We start from the raw sequence: 27747 nt of genomic DNA, 5'->3' as shown, positions 1-27747 counted from the left end.
TTCACAAATGTCCATCAGGTGTCACATATGTCCAGTAGGATATCGGATTCTCGTGCATCTTTATATCCACGAATCTGGAATTATAGCAAAACACATTCCTGCGGAGGGAGCTGGTAGGAACGTTGGGTTGCTCTGTCAATGGCCAGGGTCAACGGCGGCGTGGTGTATTCCGCAAAAATGCCCGACTGTGAGGGTGGGCACAAGCCGGCGTGAGTAGGTTAAACGTTGAGTTTTATAAGGGCACCACAGGGTGACCAGCCCCTCCCCACCCAGCCCCACCCCTCCCACCCCCCACCTAGCCCCACCCTCCCCACCCAGCCCCTCGCCACCCTGCCCCTCCCCACCCTCCCCACCCAGCCCCTCCCCACCCTCCCCACCCAGCCCTTCCCTCCCCACCCAGCCCCTCCCCACCCTCCCCTCTCCACCCAGCCCCACCCCTCCCATTTTTGGATGCACGAAGGACGGACACAATAATCCCCTGTGGGCTGGTGTAACCAGGAGGTTCCTACCAGTAATATTTCCTTGTTGTGCTTGCCTCGAGGTTCCTTTTAACAACACACAACGTTTACAAGTATATACTTTCCAGTTTTATTATTATCAATTATATTGTGTCATATCTCTTTCAGATGATGTGCTATGCTTTGTCGAAAACGATAAGTGGACAATACATCTCTTCCATATGTGTCTTTCCATATAAATATATATAGTATTTTCTACACAACCCATCCGGCCCACGACTTTCTGGGATTGCGATACTTTCAGCAGCATAGATTCAGTGCAAGCAAACTCTGGACCTGTTTCAACTTACGGTGTCTCAGTGGCAGTCAGGCCTGCTTGAATCAGTGCTGGTGAACTGCCTGATGTTATAGGCAAGGAATGTTCTGGTTTGTAGTTTTGGTAACGTATAAGAATGTAGTTTTGCTGTACTAATTTACACCAAGTTTCCCCTTGATATATATACCTCCTACTCCCAATGGGTTCTTGCCTGGTAATTATAACTCAAGCTCATCTATCATTAAATATTATGATTGCTGTACTTATTTGATCCCAAGTCTCCCTTGAAAATAGACCTCCTACTCCAACTAGGCCCTTTACTTGTCATAAATTAATGCCATCTTATTACGTATTAGAGGTGGAACGAGTCATCAGTTGATAATGATTATGAAGCTCACGAGACATTATTTTACGCGTATGAATTGATGTTTATCGATTTGTATATATTGTGTTTAATGGGTGAACTTGACCCCTGCAGTCACGAGTGGCTGCTACATCCACCACACTGTAAAGAGGGATATCAATTTCTGAATCGAATCACGATTGTGCATTGAGACGATTATAGAAATACCCTGGGGGGGTAGGTGGGGTGAATCAGTACACCTTCGATCTTTATTGCAGTGTAATATTCTAACAAGGCAGCTATGCTGGGTGGCTTGGAACGCTTCTCCCATTACTGGTAGGATATTCAATAAGTTGCTTTAGTTTGACTGTTGCAGTGGTCCACAGGTCTTAAATGCACTGGTTGTGAAAGTGTTTCTCTCCTTTGAGTTATTAAACTATTGTCAGTCGAAATAAAATTATTCACCTGCTGCTTGATGTCTCACTCGCCACTATTAAATACATCGTAGATTTTTGTTTAATTTGCTGTTGCGCAAATAGAGGATTTGGAAAACGTGTTTTTTTTGTACGTTCTGTGCTGACGATTGTGAATGTCTTTATTGCACAACGAGAGATCAGAAGTTTTAATTTCATAGAAACCTCATCGTTTTTATGCGTGTGCACTGGAAGAAAGCGATATACATGTGACGTGACCTAATACATACAGTGTGTAACTTTTGTCCCTGTGGCAGAAACTACAAACAGAGTGACTCTTTTCAATTATTGGTGATTTTTTTTAGTGTGCCACTCAGCGCTTGACGTACCAGGTGTGCGTGCATTTGCGTGCGCGTGCGATATCCATCACCAGGGGCGGCAAATTTCCGGCGCCAGCCAGCCAGCCCTGAGAGCCCCCCCGGAGCGCCTGCGAGCTGTCGAGGAGTCCAACCGCTCGCTCAAGGCCGAGGTCAAGAAGCTCAAGCAGGAGGTGCAGCGCTACAAGCGCCTGGTCAGTCCTGGCAGCAGCAGCAGCACGCACCATCACCCGCCCCTACCCCCCCCCGCGGCATTCATCACCCGTCAAGTATACAACATAAACAATAACAGTTTCAATTTACGCAGCATCTGAAAATACATTGCGTTTGTATAGAAGGAGGCAATCAGGGATGTTGAGGAGGGGAGGCAGTGGGCAGAGAGACATTGGGAGAGAGTAGAGAGAGGGCGACACCGCGGCCTTGCGTGGGATGAAGCCTCCGGGGCCCAGCACCAAAAACCACGACAACAATAACAACAACGAGCCCGAGGGACAGCAGGGACAGCCGGCGCAACGAGTCTCCACGGTACCTTTGAGGAGCCCTTAACCAAAAGTCTATTTCACAGGAGTGAGATGGAACGTGGCGTCGCAGAATCATGAGGGATGATGTTGGTGCCGGGGGGGGGGGTTGGGGGGGGGGCTGGGGGGGGGGGCGACTCTTAACAGCGCATAGAACACGGCTGCTGATGATGGCTTATTATTAAAACAGTGCTCATTATTAAAACGGTGCTCATAATCACACTTACAGCTATATTTATGAACATTGAGTAATAGCTTTGTAATGTAAATAGTGTCATATTTTCAAATATTCCTTACGACATGAAAATTTGTGGTTCTTAACAAGACTAACATTATCCTGAATTTTAGTTATGTCATTCCTCAAATATATTTATCACTTTTATAAGTAGATGTACAAACTTACGTACAGTGCCTAGAGTGTAAAACTTCCTTTATATTCATAAAGCATTTGAATGCAACCACGTCTCATGACACTGGACAGTAGCAAGATGTGAGTGGTACTGAATTGCGGAGAATGGATGAGGGAATTTCTATGTGTAACGATAAGTACTTGTAGAATATACATGAGTTTAGTCATGTATATTCACCTCATTCTTCGTGTATACAGCGTGTGCATGTTCACTGCATACAGCATATGCCGATGAATAGCGAGCATTTTAGAACAAATCTTAGGGTGCGTGACCTCATTAGAGTTATCGTGCCGTGTACAAGTGTGGGCATTGATTATGGGGCCCGGTTCTTTTATTTGTTCACGTACAAAAAAAACACAACTGCATTATTCTCCCACACCCACGGAACGCTTTCCCATGGGTCACAGCTCCATCTGTCCTGAGCAGTGATTACACAACTGCACAGCAGCAGCACTGCTATCGCTGCAGGCAACCCTTTTTGGCCCGTGTCTAAATCACCTATGGAGGGAGGTGGTCAGGTGGCCCAGGGGTCACAGCTCTGGGCTGACGTCCAGGGTTCGAAGCTGGGTTTGATCCGCCTGTAATTAAGACGTATTCTCAAATGAGGTGAGTTAGTGGTCTCAGCCTGGTCGCCAATGACTTGCTTTGTCCATTGCGTGTCAACAATGCGTCGGGCAGCTCGCCGTCTCTCCCCCTGTCACGGTCTTGTGCCATTTCAGGGCTCTTCTTACACACACAGCGCCCGTAGATGCTGTATCCTTCTGCACTAAATTTCGATTTAAAGCTTTCGTGACTGCAATGATTCAAATAAAATAACACAATAATATTATTATTGTGTTATTTTATTTTATCAATTTATTATTTTATTCTCATTCTACGTGACTTTACCGAAAGAACCAAAGAAGATCCTTCTGCACTGTTTGGTTCCAATTCATCAGCTGTTGCCGTCGCTGCCTTTTACCATTTACTGATACCCCCATAAAGGCCCTCGTCCAACAGTGGATTGACAAAAAAGGGCTGTACGTCTGCTGTGCCTTCTCATTAATGCTACGCTTATGATATAATTTGTGGCCCAGTGAGTTCAGGTGGCATTGTTTAATGACCGATGTGATTCATGCCTGATTGGTCCTTGTTTGATCTCACCAGTGGCTGCGCACAAAAACTCAATTACAGTAACTTCCGCCCCTGAGAATTAAAACTATCACTTTGACTGTCGGTGCAACAAACATGTCTTCTCCAAAAAGCAAATAGATAAGAGAGGCTACTTGAAGGGATGTCAGAAATAGTTCTGCAAGATCTGCTTTCGCAGGCCATTCTCCAACCCACAGGATGATGCCCTGCTCTGCATGACTTCTGATAGTATAGATCATCTCATGATGTTTCGATGAAGGTTATTTGCATTGCTCTCTTGATGCAATTGCTTCTTGTCAAAGAGGGTTTACTGAGAGAGAGACCCAGGCATATACAGTAAGCCCTATTCGGACATTTACATCCAAACACTCGTACTGTGCGAATGTAAATCCTGGCCAAAGCGTCAAGCGCTTACTCCTCATTCCCTTCAATAAATATTCTGAAGCAGATGAGTGCTGGATACAACCGCATTTGCCAATGTGATTTTTAAAATTTGATTCTTAATGTATCGATAGTTTAATGTTAATGTACAATTTTATTGAGGTACTGTGTGTTGTCTTAGTGTGGTCTGGGACTGTCTTTGCTGTTGTTTTACTACCTTTCCCAAGCTTGGGTAATTGATGATGCAATTTGAACTTATATGCCTTATTTATTTAAGGTGCACCAGGGTGGTTTAATGTTATATTCCTCGCCTAGTATGCAGGAGGTCGGGGGTTAGAGCCTGACCCTGACCACTGTATATTTGGAGTTTGCATGTTTACTTTTCCTATACTTTGCACTCCTATCGTGTTTTTGTATTGTTTGTTCTAGTAATGTTCTGACCCGCCCCTACTGCACATCTGTAAAAAAGAGCTTTATTGCTCCTCAGTTTCTTCCAGTATGAATAAATATTCTGATTCAGCTTCGTGCCGAGAAGAACAGATGAGTTTGTGCTCGCAGAAGTAATGATAATAATAATTTGAGGACACACAGCATAAGGAGCTAAGCTACTCTGGGCATATATTGAGAACAGGCAGCAGTGGCCTTGACAAGATAATCACAACGAGGATGGAAACACAATACAACACTTGTTGGGGCTCATAAAGCATCTCGGCACACTGTGGTCTGCATCTCGCGACGCCGCACGGAAACAGTCGGCATATTTCTTTCGTACGGAGAGAGAGACAGAGGCATAGACAGAGAAAGGAGGCAATAGGACAAGGCTGCCAACAAGACGGGCAGACAGCAGTAAAGAAAGCATGGGAATTAATCTCGCAGTGGGAAAAATGGCACCAGAGCAGAGAGAGTGGAGGGTGCACAGCATGAATGCCACGAACATCCACATGGAACCCGCTAAATTAATAAAGGCACTGTAGTCACTTTGGTGCTGCAGGTGGCAATGTTTTTAGCCCGGCTCCTTTAATGAGCTCCATAATTACCATCTTCTCTACATTGACGATCTGTAGTGTTCAGTCGTACAAATAAAGCTCCGGCCTCTTTCATATGAGGACCACTCCAAGTCGTCTTTGTTGTTCAGTTCGCACTGATCGTGGAATCCAGGCAGTTTAAATATTAAGTATATAATATAATTTTTAGCCAGCCCTTTGTCTCGTGCATGGGGAAGTGCTCATGTCCGGTGCACAGCCTTTGAGCCAGTTGTAGAAATGCCACATTTCTATGGAGTTTGGTGAGACTTTCTATGGGACAACATCTTTGAACCTGCGTCGAGAGTCGTGTTCATTTTAATTACCCCAGAGGGATGAAGGGGTCTGAGTAGACTTCCGACCAGGATTTGGAGACTGTCACCCGTCCGATTGCATGCCCCTCGCTCTGCCACTGAGCCAAATCGGCTGGTTAGACGCATACCTATACGTATACCCGTCTTGTCAGTCCACTGCTGGATGAGGATCTCCCCCACAGCTGTTTGCGATCATGAGGGTTATTTTATCTTGCTTGGTCATGCTGGCCAAATACTGATTGGTAAAGGTGGGAAGAATATTGGCATGGAAGCTAAGGAATTCAGCGCAGTGATGGATTTAGCTGCGCTGTCTTCTGCTTCTCAACATGTAGAGCCCCGCCTAAGCCCTATGACAACCTATTTGTGCGTGTGGTCACCCATCAAAGCGCTGTATCCTCGCTCAGCTCCCTACCCAGCTTCCGAGATCTGGTGAGACAGCACACATTCTGGGTGATTTGTTCGTAGGCAGTAGTTAGGGCGAGCTCAAGTGCTGGCTGCGCATTGTGAGGTCCCATCCAACGTGGACTGCCATTGGAGATGTGCCACGTTTTATTCTCGGTCAAGGCAGCTACGACCGTGGGCATTTGACCTCTCATCGCTGATCTGCAGTGTCCATTCACATAGACATAAAAACATCGGCCGGTAGAGCAGTCGTATTGTTGAGTCATTTGTGGCGGTGTCGTAAAGTGCGGGTAGGTAACCTTTCATCATAGTCATCATCATTGCCACCACCACCATACCCATTTGATCAGTATGGAAGAGTAAAATGACCTTTTGAAAGTGAGTGAGTTGAGCAGTAAATGCAGGACACACATTGTCAATCACCATTGCAAAAGTCTATGTTGTGTGTGTGTGAGATGAGTGCTTTCATGTACAGAGTGGCCTCTTTATCCTTGCATAACATCCGGTGTTGCTATATATAGATATCTACTATAAAGAGCTGGGGGTAGATTGGTGCAGCGGTTCGCCCACTGTTCGGTGAACTCGATGACCTGAGTTAGATTCCCGTCCACAGCTAGCATCAGCGGCGAGTGATATCTGAACCGGCCCTGTCCGCCCCACCACTTCACTGAGCGTCACCGGTCAGAGGTGGTGAAGTACGGTCTGGGGAGGTCTTCATCCAGCAGTGGGTTTGCAAAGGGCTGCAAATGAGCCAAATAAAGATTTGTCTGCTTGTACTGCAGCTATGTATACGATATGTGATGCTGTGAGATTAATGGAGTGACTGTGCTTCGTTATGTACCTTCCAATGTGGCTATACATAGCAGCACACTGATCACGGCCACAACGCTTACGTGCGAGCCTTGAAATATGATTGATAATTTGCAGAACTAATGGATTGAATATCACTGCCGCTCTGTTTTGGCACCAATTGGTGGGGTTCAGTTTGATTTCCTCTCGTCTCCCAAGTGTTGTGTACTTCACATGTCTGTGATCTTTCCCGAGTCTTTGTTCCAGCGCTCCTGTGCGGCTTTATTGCTCTATTTATATTGGCGGACGCTTTGATATCTCCGTGGGGTTTGTTGTCTATGCATCTGTGCTTCCGAGTCAGCGTGTGCTTTGTGCTGCGCTGTTTTGCTCCCCCTTTTAGTCTCTCGTCAGTCGTATGTGCACCCTCACGCGTCTGTTAGGTACGTTTTTGTTCTCCACTTACGCACCTTTTATTTTTTTTTATATAAAATAAAGGTCTAGCATGAACACACTCGCTGGTTCAAATTGTTTAGCCAAACAGTGTATTTAAAAAAAAAAAATCATTTCAGCTCACCATATTTCCATCCGGTCTTAAATGGCAGATACCAAAGCAGATTAACAAATCTAGAATTGAAGCTTTTGTGGCTGCAGGAACTACTATACTCATTGGTTCTTTCGGTAAAGTCACATATGTAGAAATAAAATTAAAATTTAAAAAAATCACGACGTTTTGAACGCAACACAAGCGCTCATTATAAGGTGAAAATGGGGCAAAACACATAGCGAGGGAACACACACAGAGGGAGTTTGCGTCTCCCATCTTCTTGCTGTGTGCTCTGTGTGTGATGTCCCTCTGTGTGTGATGTCCCTCTGTGTGTTCCCTCGCTGTGTGTTTTGCCCCATTTTCACCTGATGACGAGTGCTTGTGTTGCGTTCGAAACGTCGTGATTTCTTTCAATTTTATTTTATTTGTGATTTATTTAAATATTATTATTTTTTCTACATACGTGACTTTACCAAAAGAACCAATGAGTACAGATTAACAAAGCAGGAGAGAGAGAAAACATTATTCTTAATCGACCTCCATCCTCATCTTTTTCGTTCCGCTTAAATCCAAAAAGCATGTCTGCATAATGAAACCGCATTTTATCCGCAAATAAGTTTAAATAAAAACGCAGAGTATCGCCTGGGATATAGATATGATGCGTTTGTGCCCGACTTGCACTCTAGATTGAAAACTCATTTCTTTAGTACTGCCTTTTGTGTTTAGTTTGTTGTCCTTCCTCTGCAACCTCCGATTAGCACGGTCGGCTACGTACGGTGCGAAAGAAGTTCAACACGCATACATGCAATCTCAAGCTGATGGGTTTAAATCCTCTTTCCGTCTCTCCACCGACATCATAGATCCCCATGGAGGGAGTGAATTGACAGCAACCGAGGCCTCTGTCGAAGCTCCCAGTTAAGCTTCACTTGGCGGGAGGTCACGCATTTCACCTCTGCCGCCCCCACTGTCTGGAATATCTTTCCCCTCAGCCATTTGTGCCGCTGACCTTCTGCCCCCTGGCCAAATCCTGGGTCAAACCCGTCCTCTTTACCTCTGCCTTTGACGGACTGTCGATTTCTTGCTTTAAATAAATAAAGCCTTCTATGAATGCAGTTGCGCTCACACACTATGTACATCCACACTGCGCTGTATTCTTGTGGTGGGGTAAAATTCGCAAACCCCTTTTGACCTTCCGTGGACCCAACTTGCCAGCGTAGAACAGGAACCTGAATGCGACATTTAGAGAGGTTCAATGCCTGCGCAAACCCCACTCTTGTGAAAAGATGACGCTCGGAAAGCCATCGCATACAGTAACCTACGACCAAACCACTCTTAATGGGGCAGATCTCGTCAAGCGAAGTGGGGTTTGTACCTGGTAAGTACTTGAATGGGAAGCTGCTGGGAACACCATGTTGTTGGCAGCACTGTGCAACAAATTCCATTGTTGTATAGCATTGCTCTGCATCCACCTCCGTTGCTCACGACCATCATCAACGCATGCTGACCAGCGTGGCAGAGTGTAATCAAATCAGATAACCCCCATAACCCCCGCAGGTGTTCAGAAGCCCTCGTTTAGCAGTGGATTGACAAAGGCCTCTACATGAACACATGCGGAGGAGGCTGGATACTATACGTAATCAGTCCCCGGTTCTCCCACCCCTCCACCCCCTGACCTTCTGCCAGGAGGGTGAGCTGAGCAAAAAGAGGAAGGAGGCTGAAGTGTTGGAACAGGACGTCAAGAAGCGGAAGCGCCGATGCCAAGAGTTGGTGAGTAGCGCGTGAAGGAGGAGCAGCTTTCCTGCTGCCCGTTCAAAACAGCGACACAGGGACGCTACTTGACAGTCTCACATGTCATTTAACCTTTGAGGAGAGGGTGAGTGAGTTAGCCTGTCAGACAGGAGAGGGTGAGTGAGTTAGCTTGCCACGAGAGGGCGAGTGAGTTCGCCTGTCACGAGAGGGCGAGTGAGTTAATCTGTCAGCAGAGAGTGAGTTAGCCTGTCAGGTGATGGTGAGAGAGTTAATCTGTCAGCAGAGAGTGAGTGAGTTAGCCTGTCAAGTGATGGTGAGAGAGTTAGTCTATCAGGACAGGGTGAGTGAGTTAGCCTGTCACGAGAGGGTGAGTCAGTTAGCCTTTCAGGACAGGGTGAGTGAGTTAATCTGTCAGCAGAGAGTGAGTTAGCCTGTAAGGTGATGGTGAGAGAGTTAGCCTATCAGGACAGGGTGAGTGAGTTAATCTGTCAGCAGAGAGTGAGTTAGCCTGTAAGGTGATGGTGAGAGAGTTAGCCTATCAGGACAGGGTGAGTGAGTTAATCTATCAGCAGAGAGTGAGTTAGCCTGTAAGATGATGTTGAGAGAGTTAGCCTATCAGGACAGGGTGAGTGAGTTAATCTATCAGCAGAGAGTAGGTGAGTTATTCTGTCAGCAGAGGGCGAGTGAGTTAGCCTGTCAGGACAGGGTGAGTGAGTTAATCTGTCAGCAGAGAGTGAGTTAGCCTGTAAGGTGATGGTGAGAGAGTTGGCCTATCAGGACAGGGGTGAGTGAGTTAATCTATCAGCAGAGAGTGGGTGAGTTATTCTGTCAGCAGAGGGCGAGTGAGTTAGCCTGTCAGGACAGGGTGAGTGAGTTAATCTGTCAGCAGAGAGTGAGTGAGTTAAATTTCGATTTAAAGCTTTCGTGACTGCAAGGATTCATCTTCTTTGGTTCTTTCCGTAAAGTCACGTAGAATGAGAATAAAATGATAAATTGATAAAATAAAATAACACAATAAAATTCTCACGACGTTTCGGCCACAACACAAGCCTGTCAGGACAGGGTGAGTGAGTTAGCCTGTCAGGACAGGGTGAGTGAGTTAATCTGTTATGAGAGGGAGAGTTAGCATGTCAGGAGAGGGCCAGTGAGTTTAGGTGTGAGTGAGGAAGTTCAGGTGAGTGTGAGGAAGTTCAGGTGAGTGTGAATTAACCCGTCGGCTGAGTTTGGTCAGCTTACCGAGAGAATGCATGAATACACGTCGGCACTTTCACTGTGGTTTGGTCCCTGGTGACCGATTTGGAGTAGACTGGTAACGTGTGTGTACGTGCATTTATCTACTTATGCGTGCATGTGTGTGTGTATTTGAATATCGTGTGTACTTGCTGAGCAAATGAATGTCGGTGAGATTTATGAAAAAAATTCTTCTAAAATGACTTTGGCTAAGAAACTTGAAAAGTTACCTTCCTCAATATAAGTTGTCTAAGACATCTAGACGATCGTGCCGGAGCGACTGATGTGAATTCTAATAATGTTCTAGAGGGACTTAATACAGTCATTGGGAACAAATATAATTGAGTTTATGAAGCAGCACATTTTCATTTTTGCAAGTGTAATTGGTATCCATAATGAAGCACGGTAAAGTCAACTTCGTGTTTGGTTGGCCTCACCAATGTTTAGGAAATCAGTTAAATAAGTGTGTTTGGTGGACCCAGAGTGTTTGTGATAACATTAAATTGTTATGATCGGTAACACTATTCTATATGGACTACTTAATAATTATAACCACTCTTCCGATTGTTGCATGTACACATGTACACAAACTGAACAGCAAATGTTACATGACGGATATTTAATTGCTTTTATTGCGACTCAACACGAGCCCAATACAGAGCACGGGGGGTGGAGGGGGAGGTGGGGAACGGAAACTGTGCGAGCAAAAACCCGAGATCGGCGGCGCCCTGTCGTTACGAACACATGACGAATATTTAGCTTGCACAGTGTGACGCTCTTGGAGGAGGAGTTGACGCCATGGATGAGTTGGATTTGCAGTGGTGGGAAATTGGCGATGCACGTCATCGGAGATGGATCACTGATGTGAGCGTGTGTGCAGGTGCTGGATAGATTGGTAACCTGGGAGGTGATGACGGCTTCTCGAGGCCCTCATCTAGCGGTGGATTGATCATTGCTGGTGGTGATGTTGGCTCAGACTGCAAAAAAAACAAAAACCATGGCAACATTTCTGGCATCTAATCGATACAGCCCAGAGGAGAGGTTGCACAGCGTTTTATATTTCGGTGGCAGATTTTGACGAAAGAAATTGTGTGGTTGCTCACTTGCACTGAAATGACCGCTGGTAGGTTATGTTTTTATTTTCGTTGAGGCCGCCGCCGCCGCCGCTGCTGTTACTGCTGTGGCACCTGGTGTGAAATGATTCTCTAACGGGTCACAGTGGGCATATTTAGTCCTACTACATCAACGTCAAGGAGCCTATGAGTTCATTAAAAGTCCATCGGTGTGCGTCGCGTGATGGTGAGCTAGCGAGCCCCATGCCATGAGCTGCCGTTCCCTGCAGTGGTGTTTATTTCTTCTTTAAAACTTCTCACTCTCTCCGTGACACCTTGCATTTCTCGATATAAATGTTATTTTAATTTGCATTGTCCCTTTTTCACGGTTTATTTTGCTCCTGTTGGCTGCGTGAAGCGGATGTGCCGTTCAGTAAAAGTACCTTCCACACTTGTATTTGTTGTGAAAAGTGCATGGTCCTCTGTGGTCCCTGAATGATACTCGAGTTTCCTGTCTACGCCGAGCATTTTACCGAGAGCTTTTGGTCCAGCCAGAGGCTTTGCTGGCGACTGGCAGAATGCGTTCCATTTTTGTAGTGACTGCTTTCTATTAAGATGCCAGCAAAGATTTCCCAATCCTATCCTATTCGCCGTGCCATTTTGAAATTTTATGACACTATTAACTGCAATTGTGATATCTTAATTACGTATTATGATTTGTGCGGACAAACAAAGCATGGCTGCATTTATATGGAGGCCGATGCTATCTCTCTGTATTTATTGACATTCATTCCCCTGAATGATATTGCTTGTGTTATTTTTCTTGGATTTTTTTTTAGACATAGAGCGATTGCATCGCCCGGAATGGCAAGTAGTGTTCTTCTTAAAGGTCACGTCAGTTGTTCAACTCGAATGAAAGATAAATGTTACACGAATGGAAAGATATCTTAACATATAGAAATTTGAGAACATTAGCATTGTCTTGAAGTCACCTTGTGAGGCGTCTCCCTAAGCAAGGACAACGTGTTGGAGGTCATTAACACTCAAAATTGGTGTCGCCCTGCCACAGGCTGCTTTAAAAAAAAAAAACGAAAGGCACAACAAGGCATCGATTCATTGATGAAAATCAATCTTTTACACTCTTAATACATGTGTCCAATCGGCGGGTGTTAAAAATCGACGTTTTATGACTCGTATGGGTTTGTCATTGATCCATGTGCTCATCTTTCTGTCTCGGTGTAATTTCAAGCGCGCACCTCCGCACGCTTTGATATTTTTTCAGTTATTGTTCCATTATATTTGTCAATGTCCATCTTCTTGAGCCGCACGTCATCGCAGGTGATATACCGCCGATTATAAACGTTATTCTACAAGTATTTTGCTTTTCATTTTCGAGTTCAGTTATCCAAGAGCACTCTAACCTGCTCTCATCTGCTTTAATTTAATTATGTTTCATCTCAGCCTGTCTTCAATAGCTGCCCGAGGTGTAAACACTCTGTTGCTACAACAGATGCGGTGGGAGATGTTAACTACCACGTTTGGTATACAGGAGGTTGTGGGTTCGATCCAGACATTGTGGGTTCGATCCAGACATTTGATCGTTTAGCAAACTTGTTGGATGCGACTTTTGTGTTGTGCATATTTATCTTGAGACCAGCTTTTTTGCCTTCGTTATGTTCTTCAATCATATTCTGTAGTTACTTTCCATTGACTGTTATAATCACCGTGTCATCAGCAAATCTGAGATGATTGAATATTCTTGGTTCTTTCGGTAAAGTCACGCAGATTAAAAAAAAAATAGAAGCAAAAAACCCACGACGTTTCGATGGGAACTCAAGCTGTCTTCATCAGGCGGAGAGAAAAGAGGGCAAGCCTCCAAATGCAACTGCTTATAAGGGTTTCCAAAGTGAGTGGGCGGGGGACGGCGAGCTGGAGGAGGAGAGCTTGTGCAGCGTTAACAGCATGGGCGGGGCAGCCAGTCAGACAATGAAGGGGGTAGAGATAGGGGGAGAGAGTGGGGGTAGATTAGACAATGGGGGTGTTGGGAGGAGGACTGTGCGAACACAGCATGGGCGGGGAGACAATGTGGGGATGAAGGTGGTAGAGATAGGGGGAGTTCTGAGGGGGGGGGGGTAGAGATAGAGGTGGAGCTGAAGGCGAGGGCGCAGTCCAAGTGTGTTAGACAATGGAGGAAGAGGGTAGAGATAGGGGGGAGTGAGACGGGGGGGGGGGTAGAGATGGGGGGGTTCATTGCACCTCGCTACACACATCCACACTGCTGACGGTAGAGGTTGACAAGAAAGCACAAATCAAGTCACGACCCAAAGTGGTTGATGACATCTTTCCAATGATTGCTGAGTTTAAAACCGATGTCTCGGTTGAAATTGTGTCTGTATATATGGATGGCTTCGTGAACGAATCTTTCTTGATATCCAGTCGACTTGTAAAGTACCATCGTATTAAAGAAATTATTTAATGCTTAACATTTTTCAGCCCTTAAGCAATCACATTTTTTGGGAAAAAAAATAATCTTCTGATGCCACTCTGAATAACTTTGGCAAGAGTGCATATTCTTGTCTGACTCTGTTTAGTATCTCGGTGTGTCTTTTTTACTACTACTATTTTTATTATTACTACTACTACTATTTTTATTATTACTACTATTATTTTTCCATTTGGGACTTGGTTTGTGAATTTGAATGTCTGCATACATTTCCACTGAGCAAAATGCCTTTTTATAATTTACAAAGGGTAGGCACAATGGTGTGGGTAAACTCACGAGGCTCTTCAGAATCTAATGGATAATTTTCCTGATTGCTGTTCATGAGGCTGTTTAGCCTCTACATTTTTGGCTATTCTGTTCCCAGGCACGTTCTTGAATAGTTTATTTATTGTTTGGCAGGTTCTGCGTCATATAGAATATTTAATAAAAGTAAGAGGACTGGACTGGACGGGATATGTCACGATAAGGGATGCTGGCTCGTGGTAAAGATTAACTGCGGAGTGACACCCAGAGTAGGTAACACGCCCCCAGAGTACATCCCACCATCCTCCCCGGAGACGGAGTGATGGGATCAGCTCGTGTGTAGAGGAGAGTTAGATGGATTGTTGTGTCGCGAGACTGTGAGAGATGGCGACGGCTTGGATAGGCCTCAACCCTGCATCGATACTTCATGGCTGCCGTTGATACGTTGTCCTTAGTTCACTTGACTCCCGCCAGCCACTGGAAGGGCGACAGTGCACCAATTTGTGGAAAAAAAATAGAATCGCAATGACAAATCGTGACAATTATTTGTGTTGTGAGGGTGTGCGACTCGTTACAAGGCAATGGAAGCACTTGCAGTGAGGCCTTCTGCTCAGACAAGTTTGGATAATTATGCTAAATGCACCGTGGTCTGTGACTCGACTTGTCGTTGCAAATAAATACTCCCAATGTAGAAAATGGGGGAAGGTGGATCCATCAGGTCTCATGGCTGGTTATGAAGTAACCTTTGTCTTTATCTTTTTGTTTCTATGTGCGGCATGGCGTGTTCTCACAACGCTGTTGTGTGTGGCCTTGTCATGTGGCTGTTTCTCCTGTGCATTCTGTTTGGAGAGGTCACCTTTGCGTACAATTTAGTGTGTGGGTACGATCGTGTGTGGGTATGTGTGCACGACCCCATCTGTGTGCGGGTGTGTGTGCTCGCCTATGTGGGTATGTTGTGTACGTGCGCATCTGTGGGTGTGTGTGTATGGCTATATGTAGGCTTGTTTGTGTGTATCTGTCCACGTGCATGTGTGGGGCAATTCGAGGATCTTTATCTTGATTGTTGGGTGTGTGTATATATGTAGTGGGTTCAACTGAGTCGCAGACATACTTCTTGGAGGCAACACATTTATTAACACCAACACATAAAACACAAAGGGGTTACTGCCCCTTTACCAGATAACCTATGGTGGTGGACCACCAGGCTAACTACGCTAGTTACAGGGAGTAGCTACAACGGACAGGACCCTAGCTGGGGTCCTCGTCCACGTGTTGGTGACTTCTTCTTGGACGTAGAATGTAGATCGTAGATCTTCAGATGACAACAGCAACGCTCAACCCCGGTCCTTGTGGGGACCCGGATTACATGCTGCTGAGTCGTGGTTGGCCCCGCCCTTGGCCACGACCACCTTCAAGAAACCTCCTGGGGTTTCTTCTAGATTTGAAGTTTTCGTGACTGCAATTACTTTACCTAAAGAACTCCTGGGGTTTCTGGACCCTTCCCGTAGGATCTCACCCTGACACGTGACCACCCCCAAGCCCCCACCTGGGGCCCCTGTGTAGATCTTACTGGTCACGTGCCTTCCAGGGTCAACCAGAGTGCCATGGCCTAGGGTCACCTCATCCTATGGCTGGCACTCTCACACTCCCTCCTATAGGAGTCGGCGCTGCACGCCACGCGTGGTGCCACTGCGCTATCCCAGCGCTCACCGAGCCCCCTCTAGGGCTGGTACTACACCCACCTACGGGGTGTCCGCGATGACAATGCATCGCACGCCGTGCCTCGCTAGAGCCGGCATTACACGGTGACATTCACGATGTCGCTACACACGTGAAGTCCGCGATGTGGGTACATCGCACGCCGTGGCTCTCTAGGGCCGGCACCACACAGTGACATCCGCAATGTCACTATATATACATAAATGTGGGTGTGTATTTCTTTGTGACTGGGGAGCGATGTTGGTGCATGTTCCGGTCATTTCAGTCAGTCAACCCATGACACCTGGGTCTGTTCCGTGAACTCCTGCCAGCAGGCCTTCGATACTTCACGCGGCCTCAAATTGCACCAAGCAAGGCACAGGTGCTTTGGTGAATGGCGGTTGTTGTTGGGGAGCGATATTGCAGTGGTTTGCACCTCCTGCTATGGACCGGGTGACCTGATTCCCTCCTGTGGCTAACATCGGTGGCACGCGATATCTGAAGCTGTCCTGGGTCTCCCTCATGTCACTTCATCCTTAAATGAGTATATCATGTGCAGTGAGTGCTGAACAGCAGCAATGGGAATACACAATAGCCGCGCATGGTACCAGGCACACCACCCCCCTCTGCGCACCATGCCAGCCTTTATAGTTGTACACTTGCCACAGCCGTCTGTATGGCTATACAGGGTTATTTATATTTGTCTTTTTTATTGTCTGAGAGATTCATTATTTTGTGCTTGTGGGTTCAAAGGAGGTCTGGCACATGCCAAGGTAGCTGCCTCCAAACACTTCGCTTGTGCAAATAAAATGTATTCACACTACGAATAACCAATAAAAAAGGTTATAAAATAAATCGGCAATGATGTCGTAAAATATTAATACAGGACCTCAAACACGTGAGCGATGGCTATTTCAATTTTTGCCCCTGTATGCAATATAATGGAATAAATGTGAAACAATATGAATCTATATTCAAGCCTAGACTGCGAGATGAGATATGGAGATGGTGGGAGATGATGGACTCAAGCTCTGGGGAATAAATCTATCCGGGACGATTGTTTGCGCAAATGCGAAGATAATCTCTATGAGGAATGATTCACTGCGCGGACGGAATCATGCGGGGCCTTGCAGGCGGAGTTGCAAGGAATATATTTTAATGAGGGCGGTAATAAGATGGGAAGGTTAAATAAAAAAAATAGCGTGCAAAATTCAAACCCCACTCTGCGTGACTCCGTGTTGAAGCGACCCCACGTGGCATCGTTGGCGTGAACCGGCACGCGCTGCCGTTGTGCCCTCGGGTGACCCCTGACCCCTAGGGCACCCTGGTGTTGTGAGGTGCTTGGCAGGCAGGCCGCCCCCTCACCGGCCACACGTCCAGCAGCTGAAGAATTGCCCCATACTCGTCAGCAGTGTTTATTTAGTTGGCCTTTAAAAAATATCTAATGATGTAGTCTTAATCTAGTCGACGTAATTTTTGTTGTTAAGGCTTGGTCTGCGAATGTTGTTATTGTAGTAATAGGTTTTACCCTTTTAGCTGGCACAAAAACTGACACCTTTATTCAAGGCATCATGTTTGCAATAACCACAACACAAGCAGTCAAAATGCAAACAAAAGAGACAACTCTGATAATAATATGCACTGGTCCACACCAATCAAATTCAAGGACAGTGCATATTATTATCAGAGTCGTCTCTTTTGTTTGCATTTTGACTGCTTGTGTTGTGGTTATTGCAAACATGATGCCTTGAATAAAGGTGTCAGTTGTTGTGCCAGTTAAAAGGGTAAAACCTATTACTATATCTTGTTACTGGCAAAGGAGGTCTCATAATGTTGTTATTGTCTTTGTCTCGTGGAGCAAAGCAGTCGAACATTGAGTGCACTCTCAGTTGTGAAATGTTGGCCATGTTCATTCCCTCAGTTTGTCGTTGACAAATATTAAACCGCTTCGTAGACGAATATTTTTGTCACTGATTTCGTTAATTAGCACTCTCCGTCAGCCACCCAATTAAATGCTTTGCCATTGTTAGCTTAGTGGAGTGGATAAGCAGTGAGTAGAGGGATGTTTTAGAGTTTTGGACAACTGTTTGTAATTACCAATGTGCAATTATTACACAGGGGTCATGTCATGAGACAGAGAAATGTATATTTGAAACTACTGCAGTGAGCGGTGTGCATCACAGAACTATTTCTAAAGTATCTACATTGGACTTAAATTCTCCACACTCCAGCAACAATTTTCATAACCCTTAAAAGGAAAGTTCATCACATGGCAATAACACAGATTTCCCCCTTTGGGAGCTGGAATAAACCGAATGAAGTTTTTTTGTTTGTATGCACAGTGAACCGCTTGTACAGTCGTTGGTGCCCAGTCTGACACGGCAGTTGTTATCATCGTCGTCGTCAGTCATGACCATCTTCATGAACCATTCTCGGTCTACCAGTTTCACCATTTAATCTCATTTACACTGTGTTCAACCGCTACATTTTAGGTCAAAACAACACACCCACTCCACTCAACCACCACATTGTAGGTCACATCACGTCTCTCTGTTTCTTTCCTCTTGCTGCTCAAATTTCAAATGTCCTTCCATTGCCTCTTTTGTTACTGGCTCCTTGGTGCGTTTTTGCCTTTGGAATCAAACTCAAAAACCGTTGATTTCTGTAAGATAAGTGTCAATCAAAAGTGGGATTTGTGCTCTCCAATGTTGAAGTCTTGAGAGCGAGGTTTGGTAACGTGAGAAAAAAATATGTGAGTTCTATGATTTCATCGCAGGGGGAAGCAAAGTGGATCAAAATCACTCGGTGGAATATTTATTTACACGATCTAACCCCCCAAAAAAAACCTCTTACGGATAATATTGGTCGCGAAATCCTACGTGTTAAGTTCACTCGGTGTAACCTGGAGCAAAGTTGAAGGGGGGGCAGAGGGGTGTGGGGGGGTGCGGGGGAAGGGGTACGGTGGTGGGCGAGGGGGAGTGTGGTGGGGTGGTGTGGGAACATGAAGGAAAGCCGGGTTTGTGCTCATTTAGTACTTCTTGCTGGCTCACCGGTCCATATGATTAAAAACATATTCATCAGCATTTCAGGCTCATGAAGTAGTGTTTGCTACTCGCATGCAATAATTATTTGTGAATGTGTGAGAAGGTGCAAGTTAATTAAACATGCCCGTAAGACGTCTTGTGATATTACTAACGCATGCCGTTGAGCTCCTACAAGTACGCACATTATTTGTGTACGGTACTGTCCTCTCAATCAAGCAGCAAATGATTGGCCCTATGTCATTTCAGAATGCGGTGCTCTTATATTTAGCAGTATGTTCATATATATAAATATGTGGAAGAGTGTAATGGTATATATATAGAGGTACGTGTTGATCTGTGGCGATCGTGGAGTTGTGTGCCAACATTTTATTGTTTTATTGTTTATCTAACTTGTTTTCGTGTTAATTTGTTACACAACTAGTAGTGTCTTACAATATTAGGGTATTACTGATTCAAAGACACTGGGATTCAGGAGATGAGACTATCTAATCTTATTTCCATTGCATTGCCATCTAAAGGTTCATTACTTTCTCAACATTTTCTCATTATTGGAATGACAATGTGAACCGATCCCACAGTAAGTCTGTGGCTCATACCATCCAGACTTTTGTTAGTAATTTTATTTACCGTTCTGTTTACAATTGTATTCATGGTGCAATGTATGGGCATCATGTCTTGATATATATTTTAAAAAATCCTGTTGAAAATCTCTCTGAGAAGTGTGGCCGGCATGAGATTTTGACAGAACCTCTTCTGAAAAACCCTTCAGTAGGGGAGGGGGGGGGGGACTTACCCCGCACACACTCTGCTGCGAGATCGATGTTTGTCACGTGCTGTAAAACTGGTATTTAATATTATCAGAGCTGGAATTTAGCCAAATTAACAAAATAGTTGTTTGAACAGCCATTGACAATAAAGAATCTATCTATCTATCTATTGGGGACTATACTGAGCCTATCAAATGACTACACTTGAGAAACCGGTTTAATCACAGGCAGTGGCTGAAACCCAAATTAGAACTCAGGCTCTCAGTGGTGTCGACTCAGCGTTCTGATCTTCCACACCTGTTCACCTCATAGTGACACGTGTTACCTGATTTTAGCACATTCAGAAAGTGAACTGTTCCTCGGCACTTCAGCATGCTCCTTTGCATTCATCATGCAGATTACTGCGGCAACATTTGTCGTGAAAACGGCGCTTGATCACACGTTTTCCCGATGATCATTTTACCAAGATGTGTCACGGCAACCTAGCCTTACTGCCCGCATGCTCTTCCCAGGAGAGGCTGCGTGCTAAATGCGCGTCCGTCTCAGTGCTCAATGCTGCTTGTGTCCGCCTTTCGTACATTAAAGCAGGGCACGCACACTCCCTGAGGCTAGTATGCCCGAGACAGCAGGCAGGATAAAAACTGCTCATTCTGAAATATGTTCCGGCTTTGTTCATATTGATTATTGGTGATGTTTGCATGGGTGCAATATGTGTGTGTGTGTCTGCAAAACCGTAAACAAACTAGACAAGTGGATATAAAATATGTTACATTGTTAGTGCTTCAACATGTTGGGTTTTAAGACGTTGAGAGAAAGAGATTATGGAGGAGGGTATGGCACAAAACAAGAAGTAGTCAACTCCGGGGTACAAGTAGCCGTGTGGTGGATCACAGTGAAAGAGAACCATGAGACATGGTGTCCACGTTTAGGGAGGCTGTGGAGTGATATCATTACTTTACACCTTATGTATATAAACGCAGTGCTTTTTTTCCTGCCAGAACAATGGAGAATGTTGTGCTGGGAATTATATTTGCATCGAGACATCCATCTTGCCTTATTTTGTCCTCGTGATACTGCAGTGACATGTGCATTGATGTGCACCTCATTTTGTATAAAGCTGTTCATAGGATTATAGGGAATGATAATATATGATTATTATACTCTAGTGGTAGGGACTTATGCCAATACTCTTTACTCCAAGCCAGCCGAGGATCATTTTGGAAAATATCGAGTGAGAAGCTTTCCATTTTCTTAATGTAAATGTCCTTTTGGTTTTAGTGACCCCACTTCTCTGCAAATGTTCTGAAGACTTGGATTTTGGCAAGGTTGATTTTAAGTCCATTCCACCACTCCTTTGCAAGAGCGAGTGGCTGACCTCACTTGGATCCATATTCGACTCAAAATCCATATTTTGAAAAATGGTGTTTAAAGGACCTGGAATGTGATGTGAGTTTGGAGGTGGGATGTAGTGAAAAATATACGCCTTCCATCGCCCCCTTCATTAAACGCATGCGATAACTTTCTTAATCATCCTGTTTGTGTTTGGCCTTTTCACAACTCTCATTGCTCTCCGGGGTCATTTGAACTCTGTAAAGTGTGTCGTCTGTGTTATTGCTTTCATTGCCAATACCATCTACAAATGGGGAGAAAAAAATGTCACATTCAGTTTGGACATTTGAAAAATAAGTGAATTAAAATACAAATTGAAGTGCAATTCTTCCATTGAAATGAAATATGCTTTTATGAACAGTTGGTGTAAGGGTTTTTACACTACGCCTGCAATGCAGAGGTCGTGTGTTTGATTCAAACCTCCTGGCGTGGCAGTTGAAACATTGGGCAAGTTTATTAAGCCTCCGCACCTTTTCGTCCAGCATAAGTGGGTACTCGCACAGTTCATCGATCGGCAGGTCGTGGCTGGTGGGGTAGAGTGTGGGTACTCTCACCACTTTCAAGGCACCTGGCCAGTAAGGAAGAGTAGACCAAAATACCCTCCAGATGGACCCTCTGGAGATTCCTCTAGTGCTGGCCCTTCAGTCAGCAGTGGCATGAGCAAGCAATTGCAGGGGCTGCACCTTTACATTTTACTTAGAGGTTACAAGAAAAAACAAGCATGAGCCTACATTTTTACAAATTTAATCTCTCCGATGGAATTTTAAATAGAGGTGATAATGAACACAGCAATTGTCATTTCATGGGAGAAAACCATAACAATCATGGCACTCGCCAAGCATTTATATTAATTTCTTGTAGTCAGCTCTTTAATAATCTTCAAGTTTGCAAGAGTTTTGATTTAAAGCTTTCGTGACTGCAGTAATTCATATTCTTAGTTTTTTCGGTAAAGTCACGTTGAAGAGAAACAACAAAATAACAAAATATATATAAAACAATAAAAAATAAAAAATTCTCACGACGTTTCGACCATAACTCAAACGGTCATCATCAGGTGTGTCGACACACCGTTTGAGTTATGGTCGAAACGTCGTGAGAATTTTTTATTGTTTTATATATATTTTGTTATTTTGTTGTTTCTCTTCAACGTGACTTTACCGAAAAAACTAAGAATTTGCAAGAGTTATTTTTTGTATGAAAGGCACCTTGCTCTGAACTCTATTTTTCATGATTTTTGTAAGAAGAATGTACAAATTGAAATTCACAAGCCAGTCAGGTTCAGACCTGCATTGAAGACTTTGCGAGCGACCCATCCGTGAGACCTTCACATTCCACTTGGACTCTCGCCGTGAATAGGACCCGGCACGTAACTAATTGCCAATTTTGTTAATTTGGTCTTCTATCGATTTCCTACACCGGAAACCCATTCAGGCTTCGTAAGTATTGATGACATGGCCATTCGTTTATTTTTTTATTAACGTGATTGGTTTTTTTTTAAAACTCTGTTTAGATACATTTCATTTCAACAAACATCCAATCTCTATCTACTTATATTCATATTCTTAGCTCTTTCGGTAAAGTCACGTTGAAGGGAAACAATAAAATAATAAATATATATGAAACAATACAAAAATATCTTCAACGTGACTTTACCGAAAGAGCTAAGAATATGAATTACGGCAGTCACGAAAGCTTTAAATCTCTATCTACTTGTGAACTTCTGTTGCGGGAGATCGCTACCCAAAACCGTCGGCGAGGATTGACAGTACTGTTCGCGACACCTTAGGTCATTCGCATCCTCAAATTAGCAAACTGGACCATTACTTCCAAGAGAACATGTGACATGTAAATTGATGATGTGACATTTAAGAATCGGTTATTGCTTTGGGTTCAACACAGACTGAAACTGGGTCAGAGATTCTGAGCCCACTTAGGCTGTGGCGATGGGACCTCGTAAACCTCGTAGTTGCTCCGTTGTGTTTCGCCGATTAACATGCAAGAGCAATGCACACGACATGTTGCCTGGCCCTAATATGAGATAAATTGTGGTCAGCATACTATGCTTCAAAACCTGTTGACACGAGTCTGGTTCCCGGCCGTGGCTAACATCGGTGGCGAGGGGTATCTGAACTGATCCCGGGGACTCTCGCTTTATTTATCCACCCTGGCCGACGTGGCACGGGGAGACCTTTATCCAGAAAGTGGATTAACAATTGGCTGCAAGTTAGGATGTTTACAATGCATGGTGTGTTAACACGTAGCGCAAATCGATTAATCGAATAAATGTTTTCTCATACGTCACGGCACACACGTTGAACTGTGCATGTTAAAATCGATTGCTTGTGATTTATTAAAAACTCTATACAAAATATACACACTACATAAAAAAACAATTGTCGAGACTTTAATTCAGGCTAATGCTTTCAATAAAACAGTATGAGTGAGACAAAAAAACGTGGAACAAAATAAACGGAAAAAAAAATACAAGGATAATGGATTCTTTAATTGAATTCAAACGAGGCACCACGGTGGCAAGATGGTATGAAAAAGGTCGCGGGTTCATTCCCGACCCTAATACTTATATATTTGGAGTTTGCATGTTCTCCTCGTGGTTACGTCGATGTTTTTCCAAGTCCTCCAGTTCTTCCCTCCACATTTAGAAACAACATGTGTTTGGAGTATTTGTCTGCTATACATTTCCATATAATAAGCCACTATCATTTGTGGCCAGGTTGCTTCTGAAAAAGAGCTACATAGCTCAGTGGGCCTTACCTAGTACATTAAACATAGTAGTAGTAGCTTAATCGTGGCATTCGTTTATTGCGCAAAAGCGTTATATTCCTAATGTTTTAATTGGTCAACGTTGATAGATGTGGCATGTCTGTGCATAAATGTGGCAGTCTGTGCATTCTGAAGTTGAGATGTTGCCGTGGGTCACTTGCCTCCTCTCTCACAGCCGTTACTCATTAGCGCATCAAGGCCGCGGAGGAGGAGTGGCTTCGTGAAGTTGACGCATGCCTCTTAGTTTGGCAATTGTTTAAGTAGAAGAAAGGACCTGGCAGCACAAGGCCAGGTTAACGGGTGCAGAGGGGTTAATGGCAAACATTTGTGTAGCATGGGCGACAAGGCTGCGCTATACCCTGATGAATGGTCGCCAAATGTGCTTCAGGCTGATTCAAGAGCAGAGCTGGCTTTACTTTTTAACATTATTCCGCGGTTTTATTTTATTTGCCTTAGTTTGTTGAGGCATTCTGTTTCATCAGCTGCAATCACAGACACTGGGGCGGGGGGGGGTGCTCAGAGAATAGATTTTCTCGTAATAACGGCGAGTGATATTTTGAGATAAGAGCATTCCGCGTTCCCGTGGGTATTCATTTTTGCATTGCTTTGGTCCTTTGCTCGGTACATCCCCGCGTGTTTTCGAGCACTGAATGTCACGTGGAGTAGAGCAGTGGACTAGTGGCTCGTGCACTGTGTTCTAAACCCGAGCCGTCTCAGTTAGATTTCATGTCACGGCTAACATCGGTGGTGGGTGATACCCGAACTGGTCGTGGGCACCCTCTTCACCAAACCCACGCTCACCAGCGCGGTGAGGTATGGCGTGGAGAGGTCTTTGTCCAGCAATGATTGATAACGGGCCGTACATTATTTATTATAGCTCCAGCTCTCAGTACGATATTTGGGCCCTCCACTCTCAAAATAGCCCTTATGGGAGACCTGAAGGTGTGACAGTGGTGATGTACATGTAAGCATCCTGTTTACAAAGTTTTTGACTTTGTGCTGGATTTAATGGCTTGAGTAACATGGGAGTCTTTCTTTAATTATGAATGACGTATAAGCAGTCTGATTCTTTGAAAAGGGAGGCGATTATGTTCTTGGTAATTGTATGCTGAAAATAGTGGGATATGGCATTGTAGGTGGGAATCCACGTAGCAGAGTGGAACATTAATGTGCATTTTTTAATATTCAGAATGTCATACAAAATATTAATATTCACCTTCCGTGTGCTGCACACTGTGTTGTACATTTCTAAGGTGTGTGTATGCATTCATATGTTAGAGATATGTTTTGTTGTTTCTATGTGGAGAGACAGGCTTTTGCTTGCTTATTTATTTATGTGTATGTTGCCCTATAGACCCTCGATAGTCGAATAAAATGACTCTTGCAAATTACCATCTGGCAACAACGTAATTTGTTTAACGGGACTTGATATCTGCTGATGAGAGCCAGCAGGTCAAATCTGGTCCATAGTTGTGTCCCCTTGAACAATTGGTACTGGCAAGCGCTGCCACTTTTGAAGGAGTCAAAATATATTTTGTTTTACGTGGATCGATGGGCTTTTTTGAGTGCTTATTTATTTACCCACGGCCTTCCATCACAACACAAACAGTAATATTTACAGTATGTCATATTCACAAAAAAAGTTGCATTCAAATGTGTTGATGTGCAGTTTTTCTCTACAAATGTTTGTGAGCGGTGTGCCGTTTATATGCATTAATATTATTACGTTTATATTCAGGTCTATTGTGCCACATGTGCATCTTATAGTGGGGGAATTTCATCATTGAGTGGGTGCGCCCATATATAGGAAGTAATTGGCTGTATATATTCGCAGAGTAGATGCTTTTCACCACACTGGCATTTCACAATGAGACAATTAGAATATGCAACACAAAGCATTAATCAGCGTCGCTCTCATATATCTGTCTCTTCAAGTAAACAACAAAAATCTTTGTACACGCTCTTAGCCGCACTGTCATTTACAAAATGAAACATGTTATCTGATGATGCCGCGTTGGAAATGGTGCACAAGCACAAATAACAACTCAACACGTGCAGTCAATAACACTGTGGCCTTAAAAATAAAAACGTGATTGGTGACATATCGGGCAATGGCTTTTATCTATGGCACTTAATTAGCTGTCATAAAGCATAATATAAATAGTTCATGATCACTCTTCCTTAAAGTTCGTGGTTAGAGTATAATCCTCAAACGGGGATTCACTCCATTTTTTACGTACAGCACAGTAACCATCGATTTGTCATTATCGTCTACCTTAGGGCAATTTTGTCTCATAGATTACCTCTTGGATCAGTATGAGGGGATTGCCCCCAGCCAGCCTTCGAACAGTAACGCGTGTTGAACATGCGCATGTGTTGGAGCATGCCGTTCAACAGTGCGTGGTGTCCCGTGTCTCTGGCGTGTGTCCTGTCCCTGTGTGCCGTGTTTGTACGCGGAATACGTGCGCTAGTGTCGTGCCGCACGCAGCCTTTGCATTGCTCACACCGAGTGCGCTGCATGCGAGCGGGATGTGAACTCAGCGACCCGAGTTCTGTACCCGCTCATGGCGTCCCAACACCGGTGACGGATTATCTGAACCCGTCCTGGGCCTCCCGTTAGGTCGACTCAGCCTCAAACGAGTACCTGGTGTGGCGTGTGAACATCGCCGCTGGGGAGACTGACGCAGTCAGCCGTGGTGCTGGTCACCCGCCCTGTCGTGTGCCGTGCCGGCTTTCATAGGTGTTACTCGCTAACAGCACTTGCCCCAAAAATCTGTTAAGGCTATAAAGGGGGATCGTTATCTTTGTTGCGCGCACACCCATCGCCGTTCTCTTGCAGGAGTGCGAGCTGAAGGAGCGGCATCAGGAGAGCGTGCGGCTCGGCAAGGAAACAGCCCGGCTCCAGCACCGCACCCAGCAGCATGAGAGGGTGAGGCCAGCGCAGCACCGCACCCCACAGCACTCTCTCTGCAGACTGTGTGTCTGTGAATCACAGCTCCTTCGTGATAGCCCCGTGCTATGAGAATGGCGCAAATATGAAATGCGCTCAATAATCACATGGTTTCGAATTTGCAATCATATGCCACGTGTGTATGTTCCACATGTATGCGCCGCGCATGTGCATCCGTTTGTATATGCAAATCTCTCCTCCTGCCCGACAATACTTCTCGCAACGCGTTATCAAAACGGCACCTGCGTCTCACTCGGTAGGCCAGCTCGCTGAGACCAGACCACCCGGGCTGTCGCCACCGGCACTACATTGTGAATGTGCACGGTTGGCCCATTTTTGTCGATCCACTGCTTCTCCATGCTGGTTGGTGAAGGTGGGGAGAATATACAGTGGAGCATAGTAGAGTCCAACAATGGATGTTGCTGAACTGCCCCTGACCGACTAGAATAGCTGCAGCCTACAGCACCCGATTTACGTGTGGTGGTGGTCGCCCATCCGGATGCTATCCAGGCCCAAATCTTCTTGGCTTCCGAGATCTGATGATATCGGGTCCATTGGAGGTGCTTCGGTCATTGGCTAACCAATCGTGCGATTTCATCAGCATTAATACTCTCAGATACATTATTTATTCAGTTCCTGTAAGTAATGCGGTCTCACTGTTTCCATTTTGTCCTCTTTCCACTGTTGCTTGATGAATTGCGATGATTAAAAATGCACAATCTGAGATGCAGGTGGGCAGCTCAGGGATCACCGCTGAGGCCCTGGATTCTAATTTGCCTTTCGGCTGCCTCTGATTTTCAAGTGTAGCCATTTTGTGGCCTCAACCCGGTCACCGATGATTGCAACAGCAAAAAACCTCCGCGTAAAATTATTTTTTTCTACCTAATTTTTCTATTTTTCAGTTGAGAGAAGTTTGGCTGCTA

General features: G+C 44.8%; 1 protein-coding gene across 6 annotated transcripts in view; it reads left to right on the top strand.

Moving 5' to 3' along the window:
- The window catches only part of LOC116939069 (RIMS-binding protein 2-like), a 143944-nt gene that overhangs the window by 75144 nt on the left and 41053 nt on the right, over positions 1 to 27747 (top strand). For all 6 annotated transcript variants that reach the window (XM_032946971.2, XM_032946972.2, XM_032946969.2 and 3 more), the window contains 3 exons: positions 1964 to 2101; positions 9102 to 9185; positions 26714 to 26803. In XM_032946971.2, coding sequence (XP_032802862.2) covers positions 1964 to 2101; positions 9102 to 9185; positions 26714 to 26803 — 312 coding nt within the window. The remainder of the gene's footprint in view (positions 1 to 1963; positions 2102 to 9101; positions 9186 to 26713; positions 26804 to 27747) is intronic.

This window comes from Petromyzon marinus, chromosome 5 (assembly GCF_048934315.1).
Source record: "Petromyzon marinus isolate PM22_M1 ecotype Great Lakes invasive population chromosome 5, UKy_Petmar_22M1.pri1.0, whole genome shotgun sequence".
Classification (NCBI taxonomy): domain Eukaryota; kingdom Metazoa; phylum Chordata; class Hyperoartia; order Petromyzontiformes; family Petromyzontidae; genus Petromyzon; species Petromyzon marinus.
Note: the sequence above shows the minus strand (reverse complement) of the source record. Positions and strands in the feature narration are given on the sequence as shown.